Source organism: Pseudophryne corroboree, chromosome 11, assembly GCF_028390025.1.
Source record: "Pseudophryne corroboree isolate aPseCor3 chromosome 11, aPseCor3.hap2, whole genome shotgun sequence".
In the NCBI taxonomy this organism is placed as follows: Eukaryota; Metazoa; Chordata; class Amphibia; order Anura; family Myobatrachidae; genus Pseudophryne; species Pseudophryne corroboree.
Window position 1 is genome coordinate 52,828,263 of NC_086454.1, and position 24,656 is coordinate 52,852,918.

At 45.0% G+C, this 24,656-nt stretch overlaps 1 protein-coding gene across 3 annotated transcripts in view; it reads right to left on the reverse strand.

Annotated features, from left to right (window-relative positions):
• LARGE2 (LARGE xylosyl- and glucuronyltransferase 2) overlaps window positions 1-24,656 on the reverse strand; it is a 94,786-nt gene that overhangs the window by 41,969 nt on the left and 28,161 nt on the right. For 2 of the 3 annotated variants that reach the window (XM_063944308.1, XM_063944309.1), the window contains exons 2-4: window positions 10,674-10,770; window positions 1,134-1,306; window positions 214-416 (exon numbers count right to left, since the gene is read on the reverse strand). In XM_063944308.1, coding sequence (XP_063800378.1) covers window positions 214-416; window positions 1,134-1,233 — 303 coding nt within the window. In that variant the 5' untranslated portion in view covers window positions 1,234-1,306; window positions 10,674-10,770. The remainder of the gene's footprint in view (window positions 1-213; window positions 417-1,133; window positions 1,307-10,673; window positions 10,771-24,656) is intronic. The other variant, XM_063944310.1, reaches the window with a different exon arrangement.

The following is a 24,656-nucleotide window of genomic DNA, read 5'->3' on the forward strand; positions in this document are numbered from 1 at the left end:
GCAGACTAGAGAGGAGAAGGGGTGTTATGAACAGTCCCACTAATAATTATTTTCTAATAACGGTGCCAGACTGATTCCAGAAACGCATGGATTTATGAGGCTGACAAAGAATGAGGAAATGTTTTCCCCATCAGGAAAACAGCTGCAGGAATTCCAGAGAGAGCTACGGTGGGAGGTCACTAGACATTAATACCAGACATACAGGGCACTCACCTCACACTTCTCAGTCAGACTCCTCTGTAAACACCGGCTGCCGTTCCCCCCCTCAGCTCCATGGTCCGCACTCCGCAGTTCTCCCAGCTGGAGGCGCAGCCTCACGTTCTCTTCCTCAGCCTCCTGGAGTCTGACTTCCAGATCTTGCAGTGAGGGGGCTCTGGGAAACAGGCGCGGAGCTGGTGCCCCTGGAGACAGCCCATCTGAGGGAAGGAACGGGATGTCATGATGGGGCTCATTAGACAAACATGAATGCCTGGATATCTCTGTTTAACCCCATATTATTACAGTTGAGCGGGTTCGGGTTTTACTCGGTTCTCAAAACGGCATCTTATTGGCTATCCAAAACAAGAGACATCCGTGAGCCAATAAGACGCAGTTTTGAGAGCAGAGTATATCTTAGTAAAACCGAACCCGCTCATCTCTACATATTATGTCCCAATAGTATTGGAACTAAACCTATCTGGGGCCCACGTACAAAGGTTGCAATGCGGTCCGCAATTCCTAAACATATAAAGTACAGCAGTATATAGTGTCACAACACAGTATATGGGTCTGCAGGTATTATATTACTTACGTTTGGTTTGCTACCCACCGTCACCACAAAAGCGCCCCTGCACCATCCTACACCTGGTGCAAAAGATACTATTCCAAACAGGTGCTTTTCCACTTACGTCCAAGTCTGTGTAGCCGGCAGTTGCGTCGGCACTCTGCCCCATTACACCCCAGCTACTCCTCTTCAGTAGCACTTGCTTACGTTATCTCCGGCACATGTACAGGGCAAAAACACGCAATGTACGCCATGTAAACAGACATACGTTTATTTGGCATCGCCCCCGCTGCGTCTAGCCTGGCATTTAAATGTCCCCTACTTAGAGGCCTGAATATCCCGCAGCTGTAAAGGCGACGTATACACTCACATTCAGTGTCACCCACGGACAGGTACAGCCAGGTGACGACAGACAGCAGCAACAAACCGACCGTCAGCAGCTTGGCCTTGTTGCGGCACGGGCACAGCATGGTTTGGACAGCAGACGCTCCAGGACCGGTCAGGTGGGGAAATCCAGGATCACCGCGGGCAACATCCTACAATCTGGCAACGAGAGGGTTTCACAGTCAGGGACAAATAGTACATGGTATCCCGGGGAACCGGCTGCGCTGCAAACAGATTCAATCAGCAGGAGTTAAATATTAACGCAAACACTGGCAGGTGACATTCTGTGGGTGACGCGATGTGCATCAGGAACCGGGGGCTTCACTAGCACCTTACCGAGAATCAACAACTTTAATCCTCAATAGACTTCAGTGCTGAGAGAGAAGGACATTTCATTATAAGCATCACTGAACCATGAACCCTGCCCATTTCTTTCCTGGACCAAGATCAAAGCAATTACACAAACTATTAAGATTAAGGGGGAGATGTATCAAACCTTAGAGACAGATAAAGTACTAACCAATCCGCTTCTGTCATTCTACAGCCTGTGTTTGGAAAACGATAGTTAGGAGCGGATTGGTTGATACTTAGGGGGACATTTACTAAGCAGTGATAAGAGCGGAGAAAGAGAGCCAGTGGAGAAGTTGCCCATGGCAACCAATCAGCATTGACGTAACATCTATAATTTGCATACTATAAAATGATATAGAGCTGCCGATTGGTTGATGGGGCAACTTCTCCACTGGCTTACTTCTCTGCTCTTATCACTGCTTAGTAAATGTCCCCCTGAATCGCTCTCCACTTTTTTTTCCTCTCTCCATACTTTGATACATCTCCCCTCAGAGAGATCCAATTAACTGCCCTGATGATTATGAAGCTTCCCAGGCAATTCTGTGGGAAAACTGCTGAGCCGTGTAGGACAGACTCCACACTCACATGGACAGTGAGAGAATTAAGGCAATGGCTACCTGAGAGAAAGACTTACTGTAGAGCACTTACTCACCTGGGTTCTCTCCTGGCAGTGCCAGCAAAGAAATGGGGTCTACTAAGAAGTTTTTTGGTGTTCCTCTCAAGGCATCATACAAAATAAATGTCATACAAAAGTGCACCATTTGCTGAAGCTCAGTGGAGGCCACCGTTTTGTAGGCTATTTAGTTCAGGAATTCACCAAGAACTAGTGGCATCACTCCACAAAATGGCTGCCAGAGATATGTTTATGTAAAAAGTGCACCAAATAAACAAATAAAAATCAGGGAACGGACGCCTCCCACCTACTGATTTGGTGAACTTTGCTCAAATAAACTTAACACATTAAGATCAGTCTGTGTCTTTTCTTCCCCCTATCATAAAAGTACCAGACAGAGGGGCAGCCATCTTTTTATGGTCTGCTTGGAAAAAGTTCAGCCCTAGACAACAGACCATCAAGAACTAGGAGCAAATTTCCATCTCTTGTTTATCACAACTTCCTTTAGTACCATTCTGGAAGGTTCTGCCACAACCAAGCCTTTAAAGCGCTCAGAGGAGGAAATTTATCAAACCTTGGAGAGAGATAAAGTGGAGAGAATAAATTACCAATCAACTCATAACGGCCATGTTACAGGCTGTGTTTGAAAAATGAGTTACAAGCTGATTGGTTGGTAATTTATCTCTCTCCAACCTTTGCTACATCTCCTCCAGTGAGCTTTGCAGTCAGTGCTTTATCTCCCAATCTTCATTAAACCAACAGTGCCGTTACTACATGTGTGCCAAGTGTGCCTGGCACACAGCGTAGTCGCACTGAGGGTGCAATGGCCCCCATTTCCTAAAGTCAGCGGCTTGTAATGAGTCAAATTGACTCATTACAAGCCGCCTGTGCCGGAGGAGGAGAGGAGGGAGCCGCAGCAGCGCTATGCAATTAATGGCGGCGCCTCTGCAGCAGTCCCTCTCCTTCCGCATTGGCTGGCCGGCGCTGCTGTGAATGCTGGGATGCGCTTCCCTCGTCCCAGCATTCACAGCGGCAGCGGCCAGCCAATGCGGAAGGAGAGGGACAGTTGCATGCGGTGACGCCAGCAATTACACTGCGCTGCTGCGGCTCCCTCCCCCACCTCCCTCCTCCTCCTCCCCTGCCTCCGGAGCTGCCAGCACCGAGGAGCCTGACTGCCTGAGCCAGCGGAGAGATGGTAAGTATCATCTATTCTATCTGTCTATCGGTCTGTCTACCTAATGTGTAAAATGGGGGATGCTGTCTGCCGTAATGTGTAAAAAGTGCACGCTGTCTGCCGTAATGTGTAAAAGGGGGGAATCTGTCTGCCGTAATGAGTAAAAAGGGGACGCAGTCTGCCGTAATGAGTAAAAAGGGGACGCAGTCTGCCGTAATGTGTAAAAAGGGGACGCAGTCTGCCGTAATGTGTAAAAAAGGGGCGCTGTCTGCTGTAATGTGTAAAAAGGGGACGCAGCCTGCCGTAATGTGTAAAAAAGGGGACGCTGCCTGCCATAATGTGTAAAAAGGCGACGCAGTCTGCCGTAATGTGTAAAAAGGGGGACTATCTGCCGCAATGTGTTAAAAGGGGGACACAGTCTGCCGTAATGTGTAAAAGGGGACGCTGTCTGCCGTAATGTGTAAAAGGGGAATCTGTCCGCCGTAATGTGTAAAAGAGGACGCTGTCTGCCGTAATGTGTAAGAGAGGCTGTACCGAGTGTAGTGGCGCTACTGTGCAGCGTAATTTGAATAATGGAGACTACTATAATATGAATTGGTATTATTTTGTGGCCACACCCCTTCCACATGAAGCCACGCCCCTATATTTGTTAGCACGCCTACGGTGCGCACTGCCCCTTTTTTACATAGAGAAGGGGCGCAGATGCCCTATCTTGCACACAGCGCTAAAATGTCTAGTTACAGCACTGTAAACCAATAACCCTAAATGGAACTCTTCTTATTATATGCCATCATGGCCAGATGGCTATCATTGCAGTTTAGCTATCCCTCCATGTTTTGCTCCCTCTAGTCTATGGACCATCAGCTGTGTAAGTGCAAGGCTCAACAACGGGGATGGCTGTGAATGGAGAAACATCTGACTGAGGTTCTGTACAGCCAGGGCAGTGCCACCGGACACTTAAACAAAATGTAGATTTCAATTTAGGTTGACTATCCTTGAAGCATGACCACAACCAAACATGCTGGCTTCTCATACATATCATGCATTGGGTCGCCTGTCCAAGTTTTTGTCCTCTGTATTGAGCTAAAAATAGATTTCTGGTGCTGCTCTACCTACCAGAGATTCCTAAACCACATCCAAAGTATGATTATATGGACTCTTCCTACCCGTTACCTGCTATGACCTATTACCTTTCATTACCAGGCCGTAAGCTCATTCGCACCAAAGTAATGGGAAATGATCTTCCATTATGACCTTACTATTATTATCATCCTTTATGTAACAAAATATTTTTTATTGAGAAAGAAATTTTCACATTACAGAAATTTCAAGCCAATGTAGACAAAAAAAAAAAATATATACCACATAATGACATCCATTCCGTAACCTAATTAAAGGACATAGTGGGGGAGGAAAGAGATGGAGATAAAATAAAACGAAAAACAGATAACAGAGAGAGTACAAACCTATCAAACAATCATTATCTTTTATTTATATGGCACCACAAGGGTTCCGCAGCGCCTAATATACATAAACAAAAAGAAAAAAAAGTGACTTACAGTACAAGCCAATGTACGTGAAGTACATGGTATATAAACTTTCCGCATCAACAGACATGATACTGATATATGCATTAGGGTGGCCGAAACTGCCGTTGTAAGGAGTATGGTGTAGGAGATAAGTCAAAGTAAGAGAAGAATAGCACATGATTGAAGAGGGCCTTGCTCGTGAGAATTTACATTCCAGAGGGGCAGACAGACACACAGGGGTAACACATATGGGGGAGATAGTGAGCGTGGAAGAGGGTTTGGATGAGAGACGGTTGGGTTTGATGAAGAAGTGGGACTTGAGAGCCCGTCTGAGGTTTTGTAGAGAGGTGGAGTCTGAGGGGAAGAGGTAGAGAGTTCCAGAGATAGGGAGCAGCATGTGAAAAAGCTTGGAGGCAGGAATGGGAGGAAGTAAGCAGTATTACCTTATGCCTCCATTAGCAATAAGCTAGATAAAAAGCATAGCTGGGTGGGGATCCTGTATGTTTATACCCCCTTCCTAAGCCATAGGATGTGTCACTCTCTTTATTCGCTGTGTAAGCCAGATAATGTCTACGTTTAACGCACCCGTTTTCTGGTCACAGTGCTGCCAGCTTTCTAATGTTTTTTTTCTTTCTACAAAAAGATTAACCTAAGAGTTTATAATAAAACAAGATCAAGAGGCAGAGAGCGCTTTGTATGAACATTCAAGCTTATAAAAATCCAGACTTGAGAAAGTACAAAGCTGCAGGGCGGATGGGGATGAAGTAGGGATTAGGCGGCGCCTGTTTGCTTAAAAAAAAAAAAAAAAACCCAAACATTGTATTATTCAGGATGAGATTGCTTAAATAAACAACGCAGTGGAGAAAGAGCATTGTGCACCTTGCATTAGCCCTTCTGCACACTGATAGGCTCGCTTCCACCAAATACAACAAAAGTAAGATGCTGAAAACACAAAATGTGGCACATGTAATGAAGACCACTCCGTGGTCTCCTCACTCTCCTCAGCCATTTAAAAAGGACAACTACTACAAAACTGAAAAACTTTATTAGAACTGAATTAATATGCGCGAACAGAACTACATGCATATTCGCCAGTACATAGTTGCTCACATCTTTGCAATATGTCCTCCCCCCTCTCCTTATGCTTGCCTTTACCCTCATCGTCGTCATCATCAGGGCGCAGCCTGTACTTGGCGCAAACTATCCATCACGAAACAAGACGTTTCAGCTCTGTATATCCCGCAGTTCCATTTACATGACCTCAGTGACCACTGCCCATGTGAGAGTGCCACATTACAGTCCAGCAAAACCGCTTCAGCGGTAGATGGAGATCTGACGGAAATAGGAGCACAATATCGCATTGCCTAAACCTGCGACCACTTGATTGTGGAGTCCACACTGCACAATCAGAAGAAAATCTTTTTGCAGGTCTATAGCCAAACAATATGGCCGCACCTCAGCCAGCTCTGAACAGAAGATGGTTATTCCTGCACTCAGTCACAATCATACATTGAGGAATTGCAGACATATTAAGAAGACAGGTTTCCTAGAATGTGATGGGGACAAGCCATAAGTACTGTGCTAGACTGTGGTACTGTCTGTCTGTACACTGAGAGATCTTATTCTCAGATTACGTCCATAACGAAGAGCGGTTTGAGGCATGACTGACAAGTAGCCACTGCCCAGCCTACAAGCCCTGTGGCTTCAGGGAAAATTACTTCTAAATGAGCTTTGTAATGGGACATAGCAATGATATCTCCCGATCTGCAAGACTCTTGTATGCTATTTATGCAGGGTTACACGAGGCACCAATCCTAGCTAAACCCTCCACACCTATATTAGCTCCCTGGGATGACAATTATAATTTGGCAGAAACTTGCCTCTCGTGGAATGCCTGAATCGTGGCCACTTGTGACTGAGTGGTACATGGTTTGTAGTGCCAGGCCTTACCAGGGCCCAGCCGCTGTGCCCAACTACGGAGAGCCCACATTCCTGTTAGATGTGGCCAAACACCTCCAAACAGTCGCTCGGGTCAGACAGCCGGATATACAGGTCTCTAATATTGGATAATGACCACGTTCACTTGCAGTCCCTTGTAAAGAGACTCTACCAGCCCATCTCACTGGCATCTGATGTCTCCCTATGTAGATCAGCGCTCTCACTGGGCGATTTGCAACCAATGAGGTCTAACACGGTCTATCTGCTGGTAACAGTGCAAAACGCATAAGGATTGTCTGACCCCCATTTCACGCTCTTTGCCGGGACGTGCCGATCCCACTGAGGCTAGCCAGACTCTCCAAAACGTCTATGCATGTAGAAGAACATAAAATAATAATCTTATTTTGCATTAATATCCCAGTTTGATAGGCACGGTGCTTCCCCTGTCCTAACGGAGTGTATTCCTCTTATAAGTTTTATTTAATTGCTATAAGATATAGGTTATAACCAGGCAAAGACACGCCCATCCCCCCACATGTCACCCATGCATCATGTCAGAAAGCTAGACTTCGTATTTACAGCATTATAATGCATAGGGCTTGTGGGACCATGGAAGGTAAAACCACAGAGGCTGGAGATGACAAAAGGGGTGATGTATTTAGAACATATTCTAAGCCGCCCTTCCCCCACTTAAATACATATATTACTAAAAAAAAAAAAAAAGTCTGAACTTTACAAATTCCTGAAACGCTCGGCCGGGCTGGCACGCAGCTCCTCTCCCTTCTCTCCTGCCGTGTGTATCTTAATCACACCACTCTCAGCCATTCTCCTCAGGAGGCATTTTTTTTGCAAACTATAATCCATTAACCAGAATTTTCTGGTTATAGGCTCATTATAATCCCACTGGCGTGACCTGGGGCATGGGAGATTTGCTTACTCAGTTTACAGCTATTGTAACATTGCTTTTATCTAACATATGGCCAGAAGTGGACTAAATGATGTATAAGAGAAGGAGAGAAAAAATAAAATTGTGGGGAAATCTGGAAAATGAGTGGTTCTATTCAGGACGGCTGCATTATACCGTCAGGAATCAAACAGAGCAGCGACATTTAACCTTTCATTATTATTTACTCATTTTATAGCACACAGACAACTTTTGCTCTATGTCCCATGCCAAATAAACTTTTTACTGGTGTCAGGAGCTAAAGCAGGGATTCTATTTAGCGGCCTCCGTGCTAATTATTATTATTATTACTACCAGCTATTTATATAGCGCACACATATTCTGCAGCGCTTTACAGAGAATATTCAGCCATTCACAGCAGTCCCTGCCCCTGTGGAGCTTACAATCTATATTTCCTACCACATGTACACGCACACACATTCACATTAGGGTTAATTTTGTTGGCATCCAATTAACCTACCAGTATATTTTTGGGTTGTGGGAGGAAACCGGAGTACCCGGAGGAAACCCACGCAAGTACGGGGAGAATATACAAACTCCACACAGTTAAGGCCATGGTGGGAATTGAACCCATGACCTCAGTGCTGTGAGGCAGTAATGCTAACCATTACACCATCCGTACTGCTGCTTCACAGCACAGAAGTCTTTGGTGTTATTCTCACTGAACACCAGTCTGTTCGGAGTTTGTATGTACTCCCCACGATCACATAGGTTTTCTCTAGGTGCTCCAGCACCCCCCAGCAAAAACATACTGGTAGCTTAATTGGCTTTTGACAAAACAAAATGAACTTTGGTGTGTGTGTGTGCGCGTCTAAAGTGAAGGGAGCTATTAAATTGTTTCGGCGCAGCAGAACGGGTGCGCTACAAATAGCCGATGACGCTGATACCCACTAAGCTACACCAATACCACATACTTGGGGTAATATAAGTGAAGACAGAGTTATATATGAGCTTTAAGGGTCCCTCAGCTCAGAGCTAAAGCAGCAAAGCTGTGTGGCCACGTGATCTATAATGTACTGGAATTCGCAGTCTATAGGAAGCAGGGAACAAAGGGCGGCATTTTTCCAAGAGAAAACAATAAGTAGTTGATATTATACTATGGCTCTACAAGGAAGACATAAACTCCCACCCACACTTGGGTAATAATTGATCTAATTAGGGTGATAAATCATACCATCAAGAGGACCTCCACAGCTGCTAAAAGCCCTGCGGTTAGTACATATTGAATAGTACAAATTGCGCAAGTGGCAGTTCTCCGGTGCCTACAGGCATTATGCAATATATTATATATACAGTAAGGAGGATAGCTACGCCGCACGTCTTCCATGCCTGGCCAGATGTCTCTTTAGTGCACCCTAGTATTGGTCACTTGGGTCGGTGTTTGTCATTGGCACTGGGAGACCTAGTGGCAGGAGGGTCACAAGATTGGGAAGCTATGTACATACCTGCGGCTCCGCTTTAACCTCTATGGGAAGAGTGTGAGGAGTGGGCCGGCGGCGAAGTGTGCGGGGAGGAGGAAGCTGATGTATGAATAGGTTTGTGTGAGGAGAGGGGGGTGGAGGTGTGTGAGCAGGAGACTGAGATTGAAGTGTCAATAGTTATTGGGAAGTGATTACCGCGGAGTTCAAGGTCACAATTCTGCTGGCTGGGAACAATGAAATATGTAACAAGACTGCTGCCTCTAGAAAACGCTTCCTGTGTCTGGGCTCCAGGTATATGAAATACATAAACTTTAAACAAACTGCATAGTTTACTAATAATAGTAATAATATTTAACAACATTTCAGATAGACAATAATGGGAAGTTACATTCTCACAGTTAAGTTGTAAACTAAATGTTCCCTGCATAATGGTATTTTGTTTCTCATTTGCGGTATGTGTATAAACATAGGAAATCTCAGCCTGTAGGGTAATGGGCAGGACTGGTCTCTACAGCGATCCTGCCTATACAATAGCTTCCAATATAATATACTACGACATATAGCATATAACAGTGTATAATCAGATGGGTGGGAGCTAAGCAGTCTTCTGAGTCATGTAACCCTTACCACGCAGCAGAAGGAAGGGAGATTGGCGCTGCCATATCTGCGCTTACATGCTAGAAAAGTATAGCTAAATAGAAATAAAAAATAGTTAAAGGTGATATCAGCCTTTTAATTGATCAACCACTATAAGTGGTCCATAGTGCAAGGGACCTACAGAATGCCACACTCCATCCAGCTGATTTCAGGCACCAGAATCAAAGCGTCATTCCCCCACTAGGACGCTACACAGTACAACCGTCTGTTACTTTCAAGCTACACAAAATGTACAAAATGCATTACCCTAATAAAGACAAGGTCTGGAGGCCGCACTCCCTGCATGCCCGCATACTGCAGACGCTATAATATATCCATACATAATGTATACACACCCACGCACAACAACTTACACACACACACAGCAATTGTCTGCAGGATCCCAGCTCAAGAATCTCTCTTTGTCTAAATTTTCCTGGCACCAGCGGCTGCAAACATTAAATAGGAAATGACAGCTTACTGACAGGGAGCGGATACACTTGTACACTTTATATAAACCTGGCTGTGTACTGCGCGTGGCAGTGTTACATACAGTTGGGCTCGCGGCCAGGAAGCTCAGCCGAAGTTTGAACCACAAACTTCAACAGGTTTAATATACATAGTCTTTTCTAGGATAACAAGCCCCACTGCTGTCTTATGCGTTCTGACAGTGCCTGAATGCAATATCAGGAGAGAAGTACAGAATAAAAGGAGATAGCTGGGTTTGTTTTGGGGGTTCGTAATCCTTGATCAGAACTGGGAACCCCTTTTCCGAACAGGCGCAGATTCTCAAACAAACCAAATAATAAGGATGGTCTAGGTTTCTTAACCCTCTGTCGCCTGGGTGGGACTTCTAAGAAGAGTTTGAAGATGGACAGGAGTGCACGGGATCCCACTCACCTTATTAGGAGCAGCCTGGGAATAGGAGCATTCTGCAGGGAGAGATTCCATACGGTGTGGCAGACAGGCAACTTTTACTCTCACAGATGACCTTTTGCTGCAGAAAGAGGGAGGGGACAGAATTTAGTCTCCTGTTTCTTAGCTTCAAGCAGAGAAAGAAGAAAAAAAGACAAACCCCTCCCACACCTGCACAATCCCTTAACACCCCCCCTTCCCCTCCTCCCCCCTGACCTCCCCCATTACCCACCTCCCAATACCATAATAATACAGCTCGGAGGACTAGGAGATACACACAGCTGTATCTGAGTGTAAAGTCTCACAGGACCCAGATAAAAGTAAACTTTGTATCCCAGTATGAAACATCACAAAAGTGTCACACATTACATTGTATGGTCTGAATGCATCGGTTCCCTGGACAGAGGTGACCTGCGGCAAATCACTGCACAGCCTGTACATGTGTGATCTGCAAACAAGGAATCAATGGCTCCAGCTGGAACCAGAAAAGTTTCTGACATTTGTGAATCACTTCTTATAAAAGCGTAATCGTATAAAAGCGTAAAATAAACAACAAAACAATGCGGCTGTAGGTTATTTCCGTTCCACAGTCCAAGGGGATATGGTCATTAGGCCGACAGTCATTAGGTCAACATGGAAAAAGGTCAACACGAGTTTTTCACATTTTATTTTATTTTTTTTACTTTTTCATACTTTACGATCCACGTGGACTACGAATGGGAATAGTAACCTGTGCCGAGCGCAGCAGTACTGGAGCGAGGCACCTTGCACGAAGCATGGCGAGCGAAGCGACAGGACACAGTGCACTATTTGGGGTTCCCGGTCACTCTACGAAGTAAAATGACACACACAAAAAAAAAAACTAAAAAAAAAAAACTCATGCCAACCTTTTTAAACGCCAACCTTGTTCATGTGGACCAATAGTGGTCGACCTAATGGGGTGTGGTATTGAAAGTCGACAGTAACTAGGTCGACAATGTCTAGGTCGACCACTATTTGTAAACAGTAACTAGGTCGACAGGGTGTCTAGGTCGACAGGGTCTTTAGGTCGACATGTTCTAGGTCGACAGGTCAAAAGGTCGACATGAGTTTTTAATGTTATTTTGGTGTCGTTTTCTTCGTAGAGTGACCGGGAACCCCAATTAGTGCACCGCGTCCGCTCGCCATGCTTCGGGCATGGTGCCTTCGCTCCACTACCGCTTCGCTCGGCACAGATTACCGTTCCAATCGTAGTCCACGTGGATCGTTAAGTATGAAAAGGTTCAAAAAAAGAAAAAAAAATTGTGAAAAACTCATGTCGACCTTTTGACCTGTCGACCTAGAACATGTCGACCTAAAGACCCTGTCAACCTAGACACCCTGTCGACCTAGTTACTGTCGACAAAAAGTGGTCGACCTAGACATTGTCGACCTAGTTATGGTCGACTTTGAATCCGGATCCCGACCTAATGACCCATACCCAGTCCAAGTATACACAGACAAGGGAGGAGATAGCCCCAGTGAGTGCCTTGGTGCCGCTCGTGGTTGTTGTATTGTGGACTGCGCTGGTACAGAGGCCGATATGTCCTAATACTGCTCTCTGGGCCCGATCCATGGTTGTACGGTACTGCGCAGCCGCAAGTACAATAACACAGAACCAAATGTGCTGCGCCTGAAGACACAGTACAGGATCACCATCACCTATGGTCATGATGTCCACAGCCATCTGGGTACACACGTAATGATTATCTGTCTAATCTGGTAATGTACGGCTGGGGCCACACTTAGCGTTTTAGCGGGTCCCACTTGGCTGGAAGGAGGGTTTAGTGTTCACACGTATCCTGTTCCACCGTATGCGCAGAACACGATCCAGCCAATGCTACGACAGGATTTCAAATTAGAACACAGCGGCACAGCTGTTCTAAAATGCTAAGCGTGACCCCAGCCTTAGGGAGCAAATAACAGTCAACCGCTTGCCCCCAAACAGTTAAAAATGGTTGTTCGGATAAATTGATGAAATCAAACCTATTTAGCCATTTTTGTAGACTGAAAAGTGCGTGTTTTCTCACTGCGCACCCTCTGGAAGAGAGCGTACATGTTTCCAGCGCGTCTACACTCGTGACTGAAGAAATGTAACAAAGCTTCAATGGGCCAGTCTCACATAGGGGGAGATGTACTGTATCAAGCCTTGGAGACAGACAAAGTGGAGACATTTCTCCATGCAATCAATCAGCTTCTAATAATTTCAAAGACTGTGCTAGATAAATTACAGTTACAAGCTGGTTGGTGGCTTGGGGCAACTTCTCCACTGTCTCTCTCCAAAGTTTGATACAGCTCCCCCTTAGGCACCATTCAGCGAAGTGTACGGACATATCCGTGGGCCATGCAAACCAGGCGTAAGCTTAAATACACCCGTTTCCAGGATCACCGTATCTAGTATATGCTGGTGCAAGGGAGCCCTGTTGATGAGAACGAGTAGCAAGCGAAGCACATGCATAGGGGCAGATGCGCTGTACGATGTGTACAATTCTGTAGATAGGCAAATACTCTCCGAGATGCTGGGCTGCCCCCAGGCTCTCCCTACACTGTGCAGAGCAGGGGTAACAGTGATCCCCCCAGGTTTTTCTCACTGCGGGACACTGCGGCCGGCGGGAGGGACAGTACCAGAACAGCAGGACAGTTGGGAGGTATACCTTGGTAATAGGTCCTGCATTCCAGTCTACATATTGAACTGGGCACTGTTATAGTGAAGTCCTTGATAAATGATTTAATGTGTCAGTATTAGTGACGTGGGGACCTATCTGATGAGTTTCACCTTGACGTGGTGGATAAGCCTATAGTTTTGGCCAAACATGTGCTAAGAACCTCAATTATACTCTAAATTAATTTGCAGACTTTAATATAATTATTTTGACTTTCAGTATTCTCAGTTTTTAGAGTGTGCACCTGTATTTTCATTTTTATTCTGCATGGTATTTTATCAGCATTGTAGCACCTCCGATTATATTTAAGATTAGGCTGCAGCCCAAGCCCCTGCTCTCCTTTTCTTTTAATGAATACAGATTGTAAGCTCTTATGGGGTAGGGCCTTGTGTGACTACAGAGAGCAGCAACTAAGCGCAGACAACATGGCTGCCGGATCCCCTGCGGTAATGTGACGTGCTACTGGGAGAACTGCCATATAAATAATTACCATCCGGATTCCTAGCTCACCACTGTCCACTTACGCTGCAAATAATCCTGGCATATTTATTGTAAAACGTTTTGATGGAATGTTGCAAAATAAATTCCTTTCAAATGTAATCTTGTGTTGCTGTATTATCAGGTTAAAAAATGTTGCTTGTTGCTACAATTCAGCGTGCATCTCTCCACTGTCAGGCTTGTTTTACCGAAGTCTTCCGTCACTGATCTAAGAATCAAGGGTCTAAATTCAGACCTGAACTCAGCAGCAGATTTGATAGCGAATGGGCAAAACCATGTGCACTGCAGGGGAGGGGGTGGCAGATATAACATGTGCAGAGAGAGTTAGATTTGGGTGGGTTATTTTGTTTCTGTGCAGGGTAAATACAGGCTGCTTTATTTTTTTACACTGTCATTTAGATTTCAGTTTGAACACATCCCACCCAAATTTATCTCTCTCTGCACATGTTACATCTGCCCCCCCTGCAGTGCACACGGTTTTGCCCAACTGCTAACAATTTTGCTGCTGTGATCAGGTCTGAAATAGGCCCCAGGACATATCAGCTACTGGGAAGTTTCTGAAACAGTGGTTGGCTAGGAAGTGAAGAGGATAGGTGGTGTGAAATATTCTCTATACAGCGCTGCAGAATATGTGTGCGCTATATAAATAACTATTAATAAATACATAATAAAAAAAAAAAACTGTATTGGCGAATCCGCACGACACCGTCACACTTTACGGCGGCAGAGCTCTCTCTAAAAAGTGCTCACCGCCCCATAGGGTGCGCGCACTTTTAAGCGCGTTCCACATTCGGCCTCTCACGTGAAGGGAGCGTATCGGGCTGCCGTTGCTGGCATTGAAACGCCACAGCAACATCTAATCCGCCCCTTTGCACCTAACTGATTTCCCCCCTCCCCCCCACGTTGTATCAAGCTGTGAAAACAGTGAAGTTACCCATAGCAAACACTTTATAGAAGATGCTTGATAAATACTACCTGGAAGCTTATTGGTTGCTCCTGGCAACTTCTCCACTCTTTAACTCTTGATAAATCAGTCCCCAAGAGAGATTTTCACCAGATAGAAAAGGACCTTGGACAGAAGGCATCTCTGAAGTGGGTGAGGGGTTTAAAATAAATGTGGGGGATGTGGACTTGTGGAAGGGTAGATCCCTCAGCTTCTACAAGGAGGATACAAGGCGAGAGTGGCGCGCTATGAGAGAGGGTTAGGAAAGGTGGCGTTTTTCAGGCCATATACAGGGATACCACGTCGGAACAATATGCACCAGGGATGGCGCAAATCCTACAAACAGTCGCCGTTCAGGAAATAAGCTCCCTGATCCGATCTCAATAATGCCTAGGGATATTGAAGACCGACCTCACAACAAATAGGAAATCACAGTGAGGAACGCGGTTATCCTCCGCTATACCTGGTTTGGAATAGACGGTTTCTGAAAGAGAAAAAGTTTCTAGTCCGCCAGGAATAACCAGACAGATTGCTAATAGAGGAAATCACTGAGGAATGGAAGGCGAGGTGATAATTATGTGACACTCCGATATGAATCATGCGACAATTGCTAATTCAGCCCGGAGTAAGGACATCCTGGATGTCTTGTGCTGGTGATCCCCCCCATGGCAATTATCTGGGAGCTACAGGCAGTACGGCAATCCCAAATTAAATTCTCACATATAAGGACGTAGTAATAAAGGTATGTGTATGAGAGGGGAGGCATTTGATATCCCGGCTGTTGGGAACCCTGCGCTCAGTATACCGGCACTGGTATACCGACAATTATTCTCCCTCTTGGGGGGTCCACGACCCCCCTGGAGGTAGAATAAATAGCGTGATGCGCTCGCAAGGGGCTATTCTGCGCTCACCCCGCTGCCTGCATGTCGGCGGTCTGGATCCCAAGCGCCGGCATAACATACTACATCCGTAGGAGAGAGCTTGTGGTCTTGGTGATCGCTGGTCTGGGCGATTTACTATACGATAGCGATGGCCATTGACCATCGATGTTTCTAAATCATCGATGGTCTATGACCAATGTCGAACACTTTTTACCATTGATTGGGGGAGAACAAGATGGTGTCCCACCATCGATGGTTCAGTGCTACCGAATTTTTTATATATATTTTTTCCTCAAAGTGTCAGGGCACGTAGCTTAGTCCCGCCCCTTGACACCCATGAAGCCACACCCCCAGGCTCTGATTGGCCCGCATTTCATTGTACAGTAATGCAGGGGTTTTACACCATCAAGGTTATCCATCAATGGTACAATCGATGGTGAGCATCGATTAATAACCCACTGATGGCCATCCCTATTATACGAGCAGCAGGAAAACAAGGCAGCACCATAACACGGGTCACAATTTACAGTTTAGTGAAATGAAAAATAAGTGATGTGACCTAATGACAGACAGAGAGCAGGAACAGTGGAACTGACACACAATCTCAATAATGAGAATATCCCACTGATAGGTACTTATTTAAGCGAGGAAGTAGTCTGTGACCGATTAAAACATTTAAAGATTAATAAATCACCAGGGCCCGATGGTATTCACCCAAGGGTTCTAATGGAGCTTCACTCTGAACTGGCAAAACCGTTATCTTTGATCTTTAAGGATTCAGTTATATCAGGTATGGTTCCCAAAGACTGGCGTATAGCGGAAGTAGTGCCTATATTCAAAAAGGGAAGTAAAGCTGAACCAGGTAATTATAGACCAGTTAGTCTTACATCTATAGTGGGGAAAGTATTGGAAGGTATTCTAAGAGATAGTATTCAGAAGTTCCTTGAAGTCAATAAGATCATTAAAAGGAATCAACATGGGTTTATGAAGGACAGATCCTGTCAAACCAACTTACTTGGCTTTTATGAAACGGTAAGCGCAAACCTAGATCAGGGTAAAGACGTGGATCTAATCTTTTTAGACTTTGCCAAAGCGTTCGATACTGTACCACACATGAGACTTATCTACAAGCTACAAGAATCAGGGCTAGGAAGCACAATATGCACTTGGGTCAAAAACTGGTTAGATAATAGGGAGCAGCGCGTTGTGGTTAATGGATCTTTTTCAACTTGGACTGAAGTGCTAAGTGGTGTGCCGCAAGGTTCAGTATTAGGACCGCTATTGTTCAATATTTTCATTAACGACCTAACAGAAGGTCTAGAGAGCATGGTGTCAATTTTTGCAGATGATACCAAATTGTGTAAGGCTATAAATTAGTGATGAGCGGATTCGATTTTACTCGGTTTTACTCGGTTCTCAAAACCGAATCTTATTGGCTATCCAAAACACGTGATATCCGTGAGCCAATAAGATTCGGTTTTGAGAACCGAGTAAAACCGAATCCGCTCATCTCTACTATAAATACAGAGGAGGATGCCGAGTCTCTTCAGAACGACTTAGTTAAATTAGAAGCATGGGCAGCCAAATGGAGATTGCGCTTCAACACAGACAAGTGTAAGGTAATGCACTGTGGTAACAAGAACAAAAATTACACCTACCTACTAAATGGGGTAAAATTAGGGGATTCTGTACTGGAAAAGGACTTAGGTGTCCTCATAGATAGCAAGCTAAGCAGTAGTACCCAAAGTAGGACTGCAGCAAAGAAGGCTAATAAGATATTAGCATGCATAAAACGGGGTATTGATGCTAGGGACGAGAGTATTATACTCCCGTTATATAAATCACTAGTGAGGCCACACCTTGAATACTGTGTACAATTCTGGGCACCGTACTACAAAAAGGAAGTCCTGGAGCTTGAAAAGGTACAGAGGAGGGCGACCAAACTAATTAAGGGCATGGAGACGATGGAATACAAGGAAAGGCTTGAAAGACTAGGCATGTTTACATTGGAAAAGCGGAGAAAGAGGGGATATGATCAACATCTACAAATATATAAGGGGACAATACACAGGGCTTGCGCGGGACCTGTTTTTGGTTAGATCAACACAGAGGACTCGTGGACACTCGCTCAGGTTAGAGGAGAGGAGATTCCGCACAATACGGCGTAAAGGCTTTTTCACGGTAAGGACAATACGTGTTTGGAATTCCCAGCCCGAGGGAGTTGTAATGGCGGAATCTGTCAACACCTTTAAGAATGGGTTAGATAAATTCCTAATGGATAAGGATATCCAGGGGTATGGTGCATAGTCATGCATTATAGTTACTATAAATAGGGATAAAATGCAACGGCTGACAGCAGCATCAGTCAGAAATTTTAGTCAAATCATCATGCATAGGAGACCACAAATAGGTTGAACTCGATGGACAATTTTCTTTTTTCAACCTCAGATACTATGTTACCAAATTAGCCAATCTACGGATCAAAATCAGTGACCCTCATTCATCCTAGGGACTGCGTTCATCCATGCTTACATACTTAACGAAATAAAGGACTCGGACAACCAAAATTGGCAATTAACAAAATAGGTCAGCTTTATTAATAACAAAGTAAGGACCATTGGTGACCCAATCCAAAAATGGGGCAATCACCTACACCCCCATTGACAGTCACCCAAACACCTCAGGGTACCCTAAAACTCCAGCCACTTGGCAATTAGGTCGTCCCACCTGCAAAGCCGACACCAACCAATTGAGATGGGAGGGTGGGTCAACGTCTTCCAGCAAAAGAGAGATTGCCCACACTCCCGAAAGTAACTTAAGATAGGACCAGCCATCTTCCCATCTCAGGACCTAACCCCATAGGTCACCACCTGTAACCTGGCAACCACAAACTCTACCCCACTACTGTATGTGCCATCTAACAAGCAGTGCCAGGTGCACCCATAAGCTCTCCCATTACTTCTGCTAGGCACCACTGTCTGGGCTCTCCTTGGTACCCCGTCCCAATCTTACCACCCCCCCCCCCCTCATCCTCATCACCGTCCGTATTGCATGTATTTATTGTTCGAATGGGCTAATCATAGTTATTGCCTAGATGCTTATTAAAGAGGTTCTTTATACCCCACCCCCAAATAACAAAACCCACCAGCAGCTGAGCAGTAACAAGACTAAAGACACAGTGCGGCGAGTATAGAAGATATAAGCCATATATACATTTCTAATATTAAACAGTTAATGAAGTGAAAAAGCTCATTTACGGCAAAAAATCTATTATTCATTTCACGTTTGCCCCCCCCCCCCCTCCCTTTAAATGTGTAAACAGACAAGTTACTAGTTAAATACGTATAGAGGCATGTAGCACCTACATGTGCGGACAAGACATCCCACCCAAATATTTCTCCTAAAACATCCGGGAAGCCGTTGTTTGGACAAGAGCCAGCCGGCAAACTTGGACTTGTGAGGTACCCGAAGGGGTGCTGGGCAGACGAGGCGTGGAGGAGAAGAATGTGATGCTTATAAAACATTTACATTAATATATTGTCAGTGTGCGCAAGGGTCACATCAACCTGAAACGTTACATCTCTTTCCAATAAACCTATGCGATTACTGCAACGTCTTCCAGATAGCTGTTGTTACTTGCCTGCTTTACACTATTATATGAATACAGTGCATCCGGAAAGTATTCACAGCACTTCACTTTTTCCACATTTTGTTATGTTACAGCCTTGTTCCAAAATGGAATAAATTCAGTTTTTCCCCTCAAAATTCTACACACAATACCCCATAATGCCATCGTGGAAAAAGTTTTTTTTGTGATTTTTTTTTGTGCAAATTTATTACAAATAAAAAACTAAGAAATCACATGTACGTAAGTATTCACAGCCTTTGCCATGAAGATCAAAATTGAGCTCAGGTGCAACCTGTTTCCACTGATCATCCTTGAGATGTTCCTACAGCTTAATTGGAGTCCACCGGTGGTAAATTCAGTTGATTGGACATGATTTGGAAAGGCACACACCTGTCTATATAAGCCACCAATCATTTTGATATACAGGTTGAGTATCCCATATCCAAATATTCCGAAATACGGAATATTCCGAAATACGGAATTTTTTGAGTGAGACTGAGATAGTGAAATCTTTGTTTTTTGATGGCTCAATGTTCACAAACTTTGTTTAATACACAAAGTTATAAAAAATATTGTATTAAATGACCTTCAGGCTGTGTGTATAAGGTGTATATGAAACATAAATGAATTGTGTGAATGTACACACACTTTGTTTAATACCCAAAGTTATTAAAAATATTGGCTAAAATGACCTTCAGGCTGTGTGTATAAGGTGCATATAAAACATAAATGCATTCTGTGCTTAGATTTAGGTCCCATTGCCATGATATCTCATTATGGTATGCAATTATTCCAAAATACGGAAAAATCCCATATCCAAAATACCTCTGGTCCCAAGCATTTTGGCTAAGGGATACTCAACCTGTATCAGGATATACATCTGAACGATTTTGTTGAATATTGGATGTCAATCTATTAATAGACACCATCAGAGAAAAAATTCTTCAGATTATTTTGAAACAATATTTGTATGTACAGCTGATGTATGTGATTCTGAAAAAGATCTTTTATGTATTTGCGTCATAGACGTATATAACAATGTTAAGAAATTCATTGTTTATTTTATGACAAAAAAATTCTTATATTCATTTGCGATAATTAATCAAGGTGGTATAGAGTAATAGGCCCTACACACTGGGCGATTTGACTGCAAGATATGAACGATCTCGTTCATTAATGAACAAGATACCGTTCATATCTTTCAGTGTGGAGGCACCAGCGATGAACGATGCGCGGCCCCGCGCTCGTTCATCGCTGGTGCCCCGTCGGTTGTGCATGCAGGCCAATATGGACGATCTCGTCCATATTTGCCTGCACTTGTATGGAGCCGGGTGACGGGGGGAGTGAAGAAACTTCCCCCCGTCACTGCCCCCCGCCGCCCGTCTGCCGTATCGGCGGTCGGGCAGCTCGGCGGCATATAGCCGTGTCTATAGGGCCCTTTAGAAATGGTACAGCTCCCTTGAGAACTCTCTACACTTTTCATTTCTATTCTAATACCTTGTCTAACAGGAGGTATTTCTCAGAGGTGTAGCTTTTTATCTAACTGACTTAGATTCAAGATGGCTGATTTCAAGATGGCGTCCATGTTCAGTACATACCCTGGAGTATTCAGTTTTCCCATTTCCTGCACAGTTTTTGAAACAAAAGGGTGTACTGCGACTTTTGAATCACTAGATAGATAGATAGATAGATAGATAGATAGATAGATAATACAAAAAAAAAAAAAAAAGCATATCTTGCCCGATATATAAAAGAGGGACAGTGTAGGCCTGGTCATTGGGGAAGACTTTGGCGCACTCAGCCGGCTTACACATATTGCGATATGTAGAACTAATAGTCCCCGATTATAAATGGAATACTGTTTGGGGTATAAAATTAAATAGTAAAAAGTTTTAGAACACCCCCATTAGCCCAGTTTATATAGAAATGTAACCAATTCAAGTCCAGTGAATTGCCAGGAATGTGGTGGTATGATATTTGTTTGTTTTAAAAAAATTATATTCAAAAAAAACCCAAAAAGTTTAGGTTGGCAAAAGCTGAGAAATAAAGTAAGTTTCAAATTTATATATAAAGACCTTTTTCATGGATGAGAACTTCCAGATGTTCTACAGCAATGATAAAGAGGCTTTCCTGGGCCATGAGACACCGCCGGTGGTTATTGAAGACTGGAAGACGGTCTTATTTACTGACCAATCACAATCTGCAACCTTTGGTTCATTGCGCTGGATTATTGTATGCCGTGGTGTAGGTGAAAAATCCTTCTGTGTGTGGGATTTATTTATTAAGCGGTGTACTCATCACAAATACAGGGAATGGAAGTAGCTGCTGTCAGCGTGTCAGGTAAGTAAACACAGCATAGAACCCTGGTAATTTCCTCAGCGCAGACAGCTGTGAGACCTCACACCCCGAACCTCTTCTGTCCATAGGGGTCGCCTCATTATATAAGGCAGATGACACCAACAGTCCGTGATTCTGCAGGCTGTCATTTTGTGAGTTCATGAGATCACCACTTTTACAGAGACGTTGTTAGGTCATACAAAACCAGTAATACTAGGGAGAACGCAAATCAGGGTGGGGACGTCCCCCAGCTTCCTGCACTAGATACACCGATTTCTCTTCTAGCATGTTAATCCACTAGGAACGGATGTCCAGGTGATGGGACTCTTGGAGTGGAGTGATTAACGGCTGGTTGCGCATGCACCTAAGTTACACTGCCCATTTATGATGGCGGTCACAGATAGGATTTATTTGCACAGTGACAGTCAGGCACCGTTTGGGAGCGGTTACAGGGAGTGTCGGCAGAAAAACGCAAGTGAATTGTGACCATTTTGGTGGCGTGTTTCAGCCTGCACAGCAATCCCGCAAGCAGCTGCAATGACTTCCTGCGGCCAGGCTGCACACCCATATGGCTACTCAGAACTTTGATGGTCGACCAATCTGCGACCCACGCTGCTTCTTTGTACACAGCCGCTGGGACTCGCAAAGTCGCAGGTGGGCGTCTCAGCGTACACATTCGCAGCTAAGTCAGTATTAGCGCCCATCTGTGACGCAGGCTCTGTTCTAGCGAGGCGATATGCTGAATACCACGTCAGCATAATGATGGGATAGTTTGTGCTCTGCTGCAGACGGACAGATCCGCCAGTTCCATATCTCTGGTAACAATAGGACTTAGCACAAGTGCGCACCAATGATGATAGGTATCATACTAGGCGTAAGAATAACAGTGGTCCCCTTGCAAAGATGCATACAACTATCTATACAGGCAAGTAAGCGTTTAGTTTTGTGCATGCAATGGGGGAAAAATTATGGGCCAATCGCATTAGCCCTCAGGTATTTTAATGTAATCTAGTAACAGGCTGAGCCCCCCTACAGTCACATGATTACCTTGTGGCAGTGTTCCATGATGGGGTAAGTAAGTGACAGACGGTAACAGGCTGAGCCCCCCTACAGTCACATGATTACCTTGTGGCAGTGTTCCATGATGGGGTAAGTAAGTGACAGACGGTAACAGGCTGAGCCCCCCTACAGTCACATGATTACCTTGTGGCAGTGTTCCGTGGTGGGGTAAATAAGTGACAGAGAGTAACAGGCTGAGCCCCCCTACAGTCACATGATTACCTTGTGGCAGTGTTCCATGATGGGGTAAGTAAGTGACAGACGGTAACAGGCTGAGCCCCCCTACAGTCACATGATTACCTTGTGGCAGTGTTCCGTGGTGGGGTAAATAAGTGACAGAGAGTAACAGGCTGAGCCCCCCTACAGTCACATGATTACCTTGTGGCAGTGTTCCGTGGTGGGGTAAATAAGTGACAGAGAGTAACAGGCTGAGCCCCCCTACAGTCACATGATTACCTTGTGGCAGTGTTCCATGGTGGGGTAAATAAGTGACAGACTGTAACAGGCTGAGCCCCCCTACAGTCACATGATTACCTTGTGGCAGTGTTCTGTGGTGGGGTAAATAAGTGACAGAGAGTAACAGGCTGAGCACCCCTACAGTCATATGATTACCTTGTGGCAGTGTTCCGTGGTGGGGTAAATAAGTGACAGACTGTAACAGGCTGAGCCCCCCTACAGTCACATGATTACCTTGTGGCAGTGTTCTGTGGTGGGGTAAATAAGTGACAGAGAGTAACAGGCTGAGCCCCCCTACAGTCACATGATTACCTTGTGGCAGTGTTCCGTGGTGGGGTAAATAAGTGACAGAGAGTAACAGGCTGAGCCCCCCTACAGTCACATGATTACCTTGTGGCAGTGTTCCATGGTGGGGTAAATAAGTGACAGACTGTAACAGGCTGAGCCCCCCTACAGTCACATGATTACCTTGTGGCAGTGTTCTGTGGTGGGGTAAATAAGTGACAGAGAGTAACAGGCTGAGCCCCCCTACAGTCACATGATTACCTTGTGGCAGTGTTCCATGGTGGGGTAAATAAGTGACAGACTGTAACAGGCTGAGCCCCCCTACAGTCACATGATTACCTTGTGGCAGTGTTCTGTGGTGGGGTAAATAAGTGACAGAGAGTAACAGGCTGAGCACCCCTACAGTCATATGATTACCATGTGGCAGTGTTCCGTGGTGGGGTAAATAAGTGACAGACTGTAACTGGCTGAGCCCCCCTACAGTCATATGATTACCTTGTGGCAGTGTTCCGTGGTGGGGTAAATAAGTGACAGAGAGTAACAGGCTGAGCCCCCCTACAGTCACATGATTACCTTGTGGCAGTGTTCCGTGGTGGGGTAAATAAGTGACAGAGAGTAACAGGCTGAGCCCCCCTACAGTCACATGATTACCTTGTGGCAGTGTTCCATGGTGGGGTAAATAAGTGACAGACTGTAACAGGCTGAGCCCCCCTACAGTCACATGATTACCTTGTGGCAGTGTTCTGTGGTGGGGTAAATAAGTGACAGAGAGTAACAGGCTGAGCACCCCTACAGTCATATGATTACCTTGTGGCAGTGTTCCGTGGTGGGGTAAATAAGTGACAGACTGTAACAGGCTGAGCCCCCCTACAGTCACATGATTACCTTGTGGCAGTGTTCTGTGGTGGGGTAAATAAGTGACAGAGAGTAACAGGCTGAGCCCCCCTACAGTCACATGATTACCTTGTGGCAGTGTTCCATGGTGGGGTAAATAAGTGACAGACTGTAACAGGCTGAGCCCCCCTACAGTCACATGATTACCTTGTGGCAGTGTTCTGTGGTGGGGTAAATAAGTGACAGAGAGTAACAGGCTGAGCACCCCTACAGTCATATGATTACCATGTGGCAGTGTTCCGTGGTGGGGTAAATAAGTGACAGACTGTAACTGGCTGAGCCCCCCTACAGTCATATGATTACCTT